This window comes from Oculina patagonica, chromosome 7 (genome assembly GCF_052425735.1).
Source record: "Oculina patagonica isolate OP01 chromosome 7, crgOcupat, whole genome shotgun sequence".
In the NCBI taxonomy this organism is placed as follows: Eukaryota; Metazoa; Cnidaria; class Anthozoa; order Scleractinia; family Oculinidae; genus Oculina; species Oculina patagonica.
Window position 1 is genome coordinate 7183388 of NC_135764.1, and position 12368 is coordinate 7195755.

At 36.3% G+C, this 12368-nt stretch overlaps 1 protein-coding gene across 1 annotated transcript in view; it reads right to left on the minus strand.

The window, feature by feature from the left end:
- LOC144661376 (uncharacterized) overlaps window positions 1-12150 on the minus strand; it is a 40150-nt gene extending 28000 nt beyond the window's left edge. The window contains exons 1-2 of the mRNA XM_078522108.1: window positions 12087-12150; window positions 246-317 (exon numbers count right to left, since the gene is read on the minus strand). Of these exons, the coding sequence (XP_078378234.1) occupies window positions 246-313 (68 nt within the window). The 5' untranslated portion in view covers window positions 314-317; window positions 12087-12150. The remainder of the gene's footprint in view (window positions 1-245; window positions 318-12086) is intronic.
- Between the last annotated feature and the right edge of the window lie 218 nt (window positions 12151-12368).

The window sequence follows — 12368 nt, forward strand, 5'->3', positions numbered from 1 at the left end:
TACTCCACTCGGTCCAATTGCTATTACTTAGGACACTGGATAAAGAAAATCATACACAGGAATTTAGGAGGTTCGTCTTCTGAGAGGGTTTTAGAATCAAAGTTGAAGTGGTGTAAAAAAGGCTAAAATTCGGAATCGTTGCGTAGTGCTAGGCCGGAGTTTATCGAAGTTTTTGAGGCGTTATGAGGCGTCAAGATTAAGTCCAGCACTGAGCCAGTAGAAACTTTTGATAAATTTTAACGTACATATATTCAAGATTGGTAGCGCTAGCAAAGGTCTCGTTTGTTATGAAGGCAATCATGTTGTTCTGCATAAATCTAAAAGAAAATAAAAAAAAGGTCAGTATTCGAGATTCGACATCTTTTAGAATAAAATAATTTACACTTCAGAAATTTATGAAAACGTGATGCAATTATATATAATACGTTCGTTTAATGTGATCCGTCAGGTAAAAGTAATTCTAAGGAAAACTGTTATTGGTGATCGAGGTCCTCACAACTTGAGCGGAAGTTAACTTTAAAGTCAACTGGCAAGAGTCTTTATCGTTAGTAAATGGATGTCGTAACGTAGTGTCAAGATTGTGAGCTACACAGATATTGTTGAATTATTAAATCTACGCAATGATCACAGTTGCTCCATTTCTGTTGGGTATAGTGGCTGTACTGACAGATTTCAGGTTCATGTTCGTTTCGGAAGTTCGGTGTGTGTTTCATTTTATGGTCGGCGTTGCAATTTTTTTGAAGTAAACACGTTGGCACGGATTGACCTTTAATTATTTTGAAATTCCCCATCAAGTTTTGGTGACTAAAGTTATATCACCAAGCACTTTTACGTGCTGGCTTAACTCATAACCACCAATATTTTGCTTTTGGACCTCTGTTGAGTAGTTTTGTGATTGACTTTTTGAATGGTCCAAAAACGAACCCACTGTCAGGGGCTTATAAAGAATAAATCTGCTGCCTTAAGGTACTTACAAAGTATTTAACTTGTTTAAACAGTGAAACATGTCCTTTGGCAAAAATCGTATTTTGTTGTAAGATAGATCTCTGCATAAAGACATTAAAGGATTTGGAATTAATGATGAAATTCGTATCTTTCCTTTTGTGGCCGTTTCAACACATTGATAAGTACTCTTTAAGTGCAGAAAAATGCCATTTACTGTTTTCAAATATTTTTCATTCTAGAGATATTCAATTTTGTAGAATATGCAAATTAGCAATACGATGGCGTCATAGACTCAACCAAATTTTGGTCAAATATAAAAAAAAAGTGAAGTATCGCATCTATTTGTATTAAAGTCTCTGGTTTTTGAGTAACACTCTTTTATTTTTTTAAAATTTAAAATATATTTTTTTTTTTTTTTCCCCTTTTTTTTTTTTTTTTTTTTTTTTTTTTTTTTTTTTTTTTATTTTAAAAAATTATTTTTGGATAATTTTTTTTTTTTTGATTGTGCCTGCGAATACAGCCGCCTCTCATTCGCGTCCCGCAACGATACCGAGATATTGTTCTGGGATCAAATTGGGTTGAGTAGAGGACGTCAGCGGTCCCCTAATTGCGATGTTTTTAAAAAAAAAAAAAAAAAAATTAAAAGCGAAACAATGCCATCTTGGATCTTTCGTTAAATACTCCATAACACGAGTTAAATTTCAAAAGGTGAAAATTCGATCATAGTAGCACTCATTCTCGTCCCCATAGCCCTTTCGTTTCTCTTAGCCGGCTGAGCCTTGGCACGAGAAAACGAAGGGATCTGGGGACACAGAATTTCCAGTCCTAGATTCTAGGACTTCCGGTCTTCATGTATGCAGTCATGACGTTTCAAAAGAATGTATTGGAGAGTCGTTTGTTTTTTTCGTGAATTCTTGTTCCAATCAGCCAATCAAAAAAAATCGAATTAATTAAAAAATCCTATGTCCCCAGAGCCCTCCGTTTTCTCGTGCCAAGCCGGCTAAGAGAAACGAAAGGGCTATGGGGACGAGAATGAGTAGCACTTTAAAAATATCATCAGCAGCTTCACACATAGAGTTTGACGCCCGACAAGGGTTTGCAAAATGTATAGCTAAGATAAAAATATGATACAAACAGCGGTGATAAACATTATGAAAAATCGTATTTTACTAAACTTGACGTTTCGTATGCTAAGCTACATACATTTTCAAAAGTTTGACCGTTAAAATTTTGGCAACTATTTATATATCGTTATGAAAGGGGTCTGGAACCTAGACTAAGACAATTGATCTTCAGCAATAACTTCATATTACATTTCAGTTAATAAAGCAGCAACCTCTCACTGCCGACATTTAATTTAGGTTGTAGTTCTTGAATGTATAAGGTCCCCTTAATTTTTCAGTGGAGGTCAGTTTTGCCAGACGCAAGGATTTCGAAATGATCCCATATGATGTTATGGCATGTGGTTTTGATTTGATCAGCAATAGCTATTATAGTCGTGTTTAGTGAGGGAAATTCAGTTTTTCTGTCATGAAGTCGTCGTTTTGTTTTTCCTATGTAAACATCGTCACAGTCCCAGCAGCCAGCTTTGTAGATGACCTTAGATCGTTGAGAACGGTTGAGGCGGTCTTTGTACGGAAAAAAAGGATTTGATGCGGCGTGAGTTCTGAAAAATGATCTTGAGGTTGACGAAAGAGTAGAAGTTGGATACACAGGATTTAAGGCGTTTAGTGATTTGGATGCTCGGAAGACCTAAGTAGGGTAACAGGATTATAACATATTTTTTTTAGGAACTGTCACAACAGGGGTGTCTGGCTTGTTTTTTCGTGTCTGTTCAAAACATCGTTAACGTTGTACGTGATAATGCCTTGAGGGTAAATTTTGAGCCAGAGCTTTCTGAGATCTTTGGGGGAGCGGGGATGGCGCAGTGGTGAGAGCACTCGCCTCCCACCAATGTGGCCCGGGTTCGATTCCCGGACCCGGCGTCATATGTGGGTTGAGTTTGTTGTTGGTTCTCGTCCTCGCTCCGAGGGTTTTTCTCCGGGTTCTCCGGTTTTCCTCCCTCCGCAAAAATCAACACTACTAAATTCCAATTCGATCTGCAACAGTCCTACGTCTTATACATGAGACTCTGGCTCGGACACTGAGGGTAACCTCGTCCCGCGTATGGACTTTAAAATTGTATTTACATTTTTTTACATAGCGGATTGTAATAATGAAGCAGAGGAACAGATTCAGAAACAACGTAAGTAAGTGTGTGGATAAGATTAATTTTGTATTTTCGAGGTGTAAATGAAACCCACTTGGTGTAGAGGCCGGTAAATGTCTTCTTCCGGTAGACAGAGATCATGAAAGTGTCGTCGGGGCAACGTTTGACAAGGATGTCTAAAAAAGGAATCTCATTTTCCTGTTCAAATTCAATAGTGAACTTGATACTGTTGTGCCTACTGTGTAGATACCGCAAAAACTCATTAGCAAACATGGTGAAGGTGTCAACCGCATATCTATACCAAAAAGAAGGACGAACTCTGGCGTTCAAAACCCTTTTTTCCTCAAAGTGGCACATGAAGATGTTAGCCAAAACTGGGCCCAAAGGCGAAGCCATGGCTACACCATCAATTTGGTCGTAGTACTGGCCATCAAAGAAGAAATGGCTCTGCTTAGTGGAATAAACAATGTATATAAATAGTTGTCAAAATGTTAACGGTCATACTTTTGAAAGTGTATGTAGCTTAGCATACGAAACGTCAAGTTAAGTAAAATGCGATTTTTCAAAATGATAAAATTTATCACCGCTGTTTGTATTATATTTTTAATCAAGTTTCGATGGCCTAAAACCAAGACTCTATATGATAGCTAAGATAATTCTCGCACTTTTATTGGCTATTGATGAGAGGTATTTGGCGTGGAATAAGTAATTGTAAGCGAAGCTTTGCTTGATATTGCAACGGCTTTACGTGATTGTCTGTTTACCTTTGGCATCGAAAAATATAAAATAAAATGCATTTTCGTAGTGTTTAGCTAAAACTTATCAACGTTACAAATGCCACGAAGACAGGGGGCTTTGCGGAAGGTGAGGTATTTACCCGGTTAAACCCAAATTTAAGAAGTCGCTTACGCTATCCGAAATGGCACGAACAAACTCTTGAGTACATAGTTAAAATGTTTGCTAAGAGACAGAACTACTGCAGTGATAACTACTGTATGCTTCAAATTTGCTACAGAAATAAAAGGCACTTTTTAATAATCTGAAGCTTTAACATTTCGGAAAAAGGAAAGCTTATTAAATTATTAAACTTATACTGAAAACGACTTAACTGTAATGGTTCTCGAGCTAAAAATCTGCAGAAAGCGGACATTGGAATTCAACAGCTTAAACAAAGTGAAGGCATGGAGTTATCTCGTAATGTGAACTTTTTTCTGTAAAATTCAATAAATTCCGTTCCAAATTCTAAGCTGTACCCATAATATTCTCCTTAAAAAAACACACATATATATACACATAAAAAAGTACCAAAATAACTTCATGGTACGTACAGGTGGCAAAATAGATTCACTTACTCCACTACAAATTCTAGAAGCAAACGAATAAAAATAAATAAAATGATTTTTTGCTATATTTCAAGTTAATCTGAATCAAATGAAGTCAGATAAACATCTTATTCACTATCTGTTACCGAGACCAGCACTAATAGATTCTAAGTATAATGTGAGGCAGAAAGCGCCAAAGTTTTACCTGTAAAGTTTTACCTGTATAATAATGCCATAACATGTAGAACAAAGAGAGCTGAAAGCTTTTTCACATTTCGATACTTTTTGTAATTAGTCCTTTTTTGATATATTCTTAATTGTAAATAGTAGACTTTTCATTTCATGTAAGTGTCACTCGATAATTCAGTTTCTTTTAACTGCAAAATAGTTTAAATAAACTATTATCTCTCTCTCTCTCTCTCTCTCTCTCTCTAACGTTCGAGCATGAATTGTCGCAATGCAGCTTATCGGATAGAATCATCTCTGTCAAACCTACCGGCGCCCAAGTTTTTCTGGTAAGGAAAACGTTTCGGTGGTTATGTTTTGAATGATGTTTGAAGCTAGCAACCTGAAAAACAAAAGGAACAATCCTGTCGAAGCCTAAAATCATGCAGTTAAAAATTAAATACGTCTATGAGGAAGGGCTATTTCCGTCAAAATAAGCTGTGTTGGCATTTGAAGAAAAAAATGGTTAAAATGTCTAATTAGTGAAACGAAAACATATAAACGTTGTTAGGTTACTAGATTACTTGACACAGCCTTGCACACTTGCAATGTGTATAAAGCTTCCAAGGCCGAGCGTCCTTATTCTACCTATCAATAGTTATAACATAGCTAGCAGAGCCGCGCAATCAAATTCAGTATACGTAAGCGTGCTCAATGACGTAATCGACGAGCGAAAATCTCACTGAGTAAAGCTCATACGCTGCGGGTGTTTTGCTAAAGCGATGACATATTATCTTCGGAATATGAAAAGTGAATCCTTTCAATATTTTCCCAAGGATACGAGCTACAAGGTAAGCTGTTTCTTATTACGAGACGGAGAGCGAAAGAGAAAATAAATTCGATTTTGCCGTCAAAGTTGTTTGTGTGCTTTCCTTCATTCAAACAACAACAACTAACGTGCGAGTCTCGAAGGACGAAAATCGTTTTTTTCACTGCCCTAACGTGGAAGAATGGGCCAACCATGAATGACAACAGCTCGATGGCACTAAAAACTAGCTGCCTGACGAAAGTTTTCGCGTTTTAAGCATTACACCAAAGCGTCTACAGCTCTGTTGTGATTTTGGGAAAAATTAACTTCATTGGGCGCTTCATTCAACTACCGTTTTTAAAAATGTTTTTTACATCAATTACAAATAAAATCGGTCCACAAAAATACTTAAAACTAAGCATGCAACCGAATTCTTTGACTCTTTTAACCCTTAGAATCGGTTCGGCTGTTCGAGATCGTTTTGTTTTAATTTTCTTCCACGCGGGAGTAAACATTTTAATTTTAATTCAGCGAAAACTTGTCTCAGAATCAACAGCAGTATTTGCTGTTTTTGTCATTTTTTTCTTCGCTCTGCCACCGTATAAACTTAAACTAGTCAATTTATCAGCCATTTGACACAAACTGCTCCAATCGTGTAAACTTGTACATGTATAATTTATTGCTCGACCGCTAAGTTTATGTTTTCACACTGCACACAGAAAAACACAGTTTTTTTCCCGCGGCCGGTTTTGATGCACAATTCCACCGCAATGTTATAAAACAATTGGTTCATGCTTTTAGCTGTGCTCCATCGAGTTATGGAGCACTTGGGAAGTTTGGAGAGCACTCAAGAAGCTAGAGTTGGCCTTGGCTATCGCCTCGGGCAACTCTTCCACTTCTTTCGTGCTCTCCAAACTTCCCGCGTGCTCCATAACTCGATGGAGCACGCTAAAGCATAAACCAATTGTTATTTTTTCCTGCTTTTAAATAGAACAAAATAGATTTAAAAACAACAAAAAAATACTCTGCTTCTTTTCTACGGTCAGTTGTAAGCTCACAGTTCTTGTAGATTTGTAAGTGTGGCAAATATTCCACTTGGTAAAAATGTGATAGCATTGGAAGACAAACTTCTGCAAAAAAGGTGTCAATAAAAACTGAAATTGTGTACTTTTGGCTAATATTTAATATATTACTACAAAAGGTCAGTTGATACAATATTGTTTCTGACACAGTAGGATAGGTACAATATCTTGTACGCAGTAAGTGCACACCCCGTAAGGTTATTTTTAAAGTTTTAAAAAGGAAATTTACTTTGCAATGCTGAAACTTTCAGTAGCTGTTGATACGTCAACCATGTGTCCATGATATTTGACGTTGCTATGGCAACGGATTTCAAATTACAAGCAGAACTTGCAATAAAATAGCCAACTTACGATTTTCTTATTTTTTTTTCCATTATTTAAAAAAAGGATTGTAGGTTTGTTTATTCTCGCATTTATTAACCATTCTGGCTTAATTTTGCATCAATTTCCGTTATTTTTTGACTTTTTAAGAAAATATTGAAATCCAAGATGGAGGATCCAGGATGGCAGCTCTAATGACGTCACAGTCAATTAAATTTATGTCATCTCTTAGTGCAAAATAATTTCGCTGCGCCTTAAGAAAACGAAAACTCTGGGGAGGGGTTCCATACACCCCCCCCCCCCCCTCTTATACGATGGTGGGGGTATTAATTTGCTTGTACGTCTGAGGGTTATTTAACAAAAATAAACTTCAACGGACATGTTTTGCGAGATTCATTTAATTTAAATTATCAATTTAACCTCCAAGTGACAAGGAAAACATCAACTTAAAATAAATGCCCTTATTTTTCTTTTGAAAAGACAATTGATTCTCAAAATTTGAGCAATCATCTGAGAAAGGGAAGCAAAGTTAAAAATGAAAATTTTAATCTCCCTTTAAGGTTACCTAGGGATGAACCAAAACAAACATATTTTGATTTAAAACGAACGTGAATTTTCATGGACCACTGTGAACAAATAGAAGTACCGGATCCTGTCACTGTAGAGGATCTAACCAGCTACGACTGAATAATTAACTAAGAAAAATTGCAAGGCTGATTGAACGGTGTGGGACTATATTTAAATTCCAATATTTCGGTAGGCACGGCATTTCTTCCTCAAGGTACTACAGTGAAAGACTCTAAAGGTCAAGAGTTACAGCATTAAAATAAGGGAAATACGATATAACACAAATACATTGCAGTGCGTTTCTCGCTACTTACAGGTGGTGCAGACTTGTTAGATTTACAAACACTTCTTCTGGTAGCAATGAAATTGCGTTTGAAGACAAATCTCTGAATGTAAAGATATTACAAAATAAGCGAATCAATACAAATGGACACTTTCTAAAATTAAGATATCAGGAATCGTACTTGCTTTATCTAAATTACGTATTGCAACGTTCATGATATCAAAACCGAGTGAAGCGTTTTCCTCAGTAAAATAAAAATATTTGAAGGAAAAAAAAAACCAACATAACGCTTTGTAGTTTAACTAAGGGATACCTATTTGCAGAGGATGAGCGAACTCTCTTTTTTAGCCTGATTTTATAATATAATAAAATTTAGTAGAAAGAACGCTAACCAAACTCTTGCAATCAAACTCTTTGAAAATCTGTGAGGTGCGTTGACCGGCTAAAGTTCGAAACTTAAAGACTCAAAAACAGCGCAAAGGAAAATATCCCAATGCAAACTATAAATTGAATTGCAGTGCGGTTTTCGCTACTTACAGGTGGTGCAGACTTGTTAGAGTTACAAACACTTCTTCAGGTAGCAATGAAATTGCGTTTGAAGACAAATATCTGGATGTAAAGATCATTTAGTGTGCACTGGTAACACGAACAGAGACAGAACTCAGGCAAAACAGCAGACTCGGGCAAATCAGTCTTACGAGCCTTATTTTAAAATAACATTAAGTAGTAAGAACGCTAACCAAACTCTTGGAATCAAACTCTTTTAAAATATGTGAGGTGCGGTGACCGGCTAAAGTTCGAAACGTACAGACTCAAAAACAGCGCAAAGAAAACTATCCAAATGCAAACAGTGCGTTTCTCGCTACTTACAGGTGGTGCAGACTTGTTAGAGTTACAAACACTTCTTCAGGTAGCAATGGAATTGCGTTTGAAGACAAATCTCTGGAGGAAAAGGTAGCACGAAATTAGCGAAACGATACAAATGGACACTTTCTGAAATAAAACAAAATCTATATATAAATATCAAGACTCGTACTAATGTTTGTGCTACCTGAACTATTACACCATTGCATTAACATTTTACGTACAGTTCTTGTAGACTCGTTAAAGTCGCAAACACTTCTTCAGGTAGCAATGAAATTGCGTTTGAAGACAAATCTCTGGAGGAAAAGGTAGCACGAAATTAGCGAAACGGTACAAATGGACACTTTCTGAAATAAAACAAATTCTATATATAAATATCAAGACTCGTACTAATGTTTGTGCTACCTGAACTATTACACCATTAACATTTTACGTACAGTTCTTGTAGACTCGTTAAAGTCGCAAACACTTCTTCAGGTAAAAATGAAATAGCGTTTGAAGACAAATATCTGGAGGAAAAGATAGCACGAAATTAGCGAAACGATACAAATGGACACTTTCTGAAATAAAACAAAATCTATATATATAAATATCAAGACTCGTACTAATGTTTGTGCTACCTGAACTATTACACCATTAACATTTTACGTACAGTTCTTGTAGACTCGTTAAAGTCGCAAACACTTCTTCAGGTAGCAATGAAATTGCGTTTGAAGACAAATCTCTGGAGGAAAAGGTAGCACGAAATTAGCGAAACGGTACAAATGGACATTTTCTGAAATAAAACAAATTCTATATATAAATATCAAGACTCGTACTAATGTTTGTGCTACCTGAACTATTACACCATTAACATTTTACGTACAGTAGTCGTAGACTCGTTAAAGTCGCAAACACTTCTTCAGGAAGAAATGAAATAGCGTTTGAAGACAAATCTCTGGATGAAAAGGTAGTACGAAATAAGCGAAACGATAAAAATGGGCACTTTCTGAAACTTAATTTAAAAAAATCTATATAGAGGATATTACACGGCGGCGCGAAGATATGAATTTTATTTTCGAGTGTTAAAGCAATATTTTATGAGTCTTTTATTTTAAGAAAACAAAATTTAAAATAAAATTTGTAGAAAATTAAATTCATATCTTCAAGCCAGGCCACTGGGTAATTTTCTTTTTATTATATAGGCAAAAACATGCATGAAGATAAAGCTAAAACATTTTAAGCTTAATTCATTAAAAGATTAAACACGAGCGACGGCTAATATAACAATTGAGCAAATTACCGTACCAATCTGAAAGGCAAAATTTTGCGAACAGAAGCTTTCAAAACTGAGATGTATAACGCAAATGTAAAAAGTGTTAACTAGCTTTCATCACTCTCACTGTGATAATATAAAGCGCCGTTTTGAAATCTTCTTCTGCTCAAACTCACCGCTTTTCTGATTTCTGATCGCGAAGGCTTGCAGTTCGGCAACTGTAATTTCTTGATTATTCCTCCCTTCGTCTCCACAATCAAGAAGCTCTTTTTAAATAATTTCAAGTCATATGAAACTTCTTCGTGTTAGCATTTTTCTGCTCCTCAGTAAAATATTTTATTTTCGATTTGCAACAAGCGTTTATAATTTAGCAGCTTTGCACAAACAACCGTACGCGTGCAAAGGCGTGAAATGACGTCATCGATATCCTCACTAGTGAGGATATGGAAAATACGCCACTACAGTCCCGGATGCAGTTACGGATGAATTTTACGAGTGGTCTATTTTCCAGTCTAACACTCGCGACTATATAATAAATATAAATATCAAGACTCGTACTAGTGTTTGTGTTACCTGAACTATTACACCCCTTTACGTTTTACGTACAGTAGTTGTAGACTCGTTAAATTCGCAAACACTTCTTCAGGTAGAAATGAAATAGCGTTTGAAGACAAATCTCTGGATGAAAAGGTATTACGATATAAACAAAACGATACAAAATGCTTTGTTTTGCTTAAATTTCTAGTATACTAGTCAAATATGCAAACACTTCTTCAGGTAGAAATGAAATCGCGTTTGAAGACAAATTTATTGATAAAAAGGTATTATTAAATGAACAAAACTATACAAATTAACACTTTTTTAAAATAATAAAATAGAAAGAACCTGTGTTTATCTTTAAAACGTACAAACCGTCGACCGGTTAGCGCAGTTGGTAGTGCGCCGGACTATCACGCGGGTGGTCTCGAGTTCAGTTCCCAGACCCGACCTACAAATAACTGAGGAGAATATGCTGCCTTTGCAATGACATCTGCAATTGGTTAGATGTTCTAGGTCTTCTTGGATAATAAATAAATTATTCTTTAGTATAAAGTGAAATGGCAACTTGGATAAAGTGAAAGTAAATGAAGAAGCGTTCTCAAGTTGAAATCACGGAAAAAAGATTTTCCGAGTACCCCCAACGGGAGTCGAACCCATGACCTTCCAGATTATCGGTTGGACGCTCTAACCACTGAGCTATGGGAGACTCGTGGTGAGCGAGGTCTACTGGGTTCTTATGAGTGACATATGTCCTGCTAATTGCAAGGCTCAATATGTCACTCATAAGAACCTAGGATATGACCTCGCGCGCTCACCACGAGTCTCCCATAGCTCAGTGGTTAGAGCGTCCAACCGGTAATCTGGAAGGTCATGGGTTCGACTCCCGTTGGGGGTACTCGGAAAATCTTTTTTCCGAGATTTCAACTTGAGAACGCTTCTTCATTTACTTTCACTTTATCCAAGTTGCCATTTCACTTTACATTTATCCACATTCATTTCGACAAATTGAGCCTTGCAGTTAGCAGGAGATGTGTCACTCACAAGACCCTAGTATATGACCTCGCGCGCTCACCACGAGTCTCTCATAGCTCAGTGGTTAGAGCGTCCAACCGGTAATCTGGAAGGTCATGGGTTCGACTCCCGTTGGGGGTACTCGGAAAATCTTATTTTCCGAGATTTCAACTTGAGAACGCTTCTTTATTTACTTTCACTTTATCAAAGTTGCAATTTCACTTTACATTTATCCACATTCATTTCGACATATTGAGCCTTGCAGTTAGCTCAAAAGCACTTGCATATATAAAGCGCTCTCAAATTTCGTTGTTTAAAGAAGCTCAGAAACGTCGTTTTTTGCTTGCTTGTTTATATTTTCATAATGCTTTACTATTCAGTGTTTCTTTGAAGTTATTTCTCGACAATCAGAAAAAAGCTGATATTTCTGCGAAGAACAGTTGGCAGTTTTTTACCCTTCTATGGACCATCATATACAGTTATTCGTTCATTATTAACGCATATTATGCCTAATGACATCCTCATACTTTAAGTAGTACAACAATACCTTGCTAATGAACTCGAGTTCTCTTGTTTTTCTCTTTTTTCAAAACAAAAATAATTGTTCAAAAACCACTTAAAGTAGCTTTGCTTTTTATAGTAAATATATTTTAATTCGGTTTTTAACAATGTAAAATAAGCAAAATAATTCTGTAGTGTCCTTTTTCTACTTACAGTGCCCATAAATTAACAAGGCTGGCAAACACTCCACCAGGTAGAAATGCAATAGCATTTGCAGACAAATATCTTTAAAAAAGAAATCAACCATAATTTTATTATTTGACCAGTTTAAGACTTTACTTTTTGATCAACCTTTCACGTCCATTACATCCTTACATAATTTGTGATAAGTACGAAACATCTGTAAACAAGAGGACATCATGGTGAGCTTAACCCGCAGGAAATGGAGATGGATTGGGCATGTGTTGAGGAAAGAATCGGGGGATGTGGCTAAAG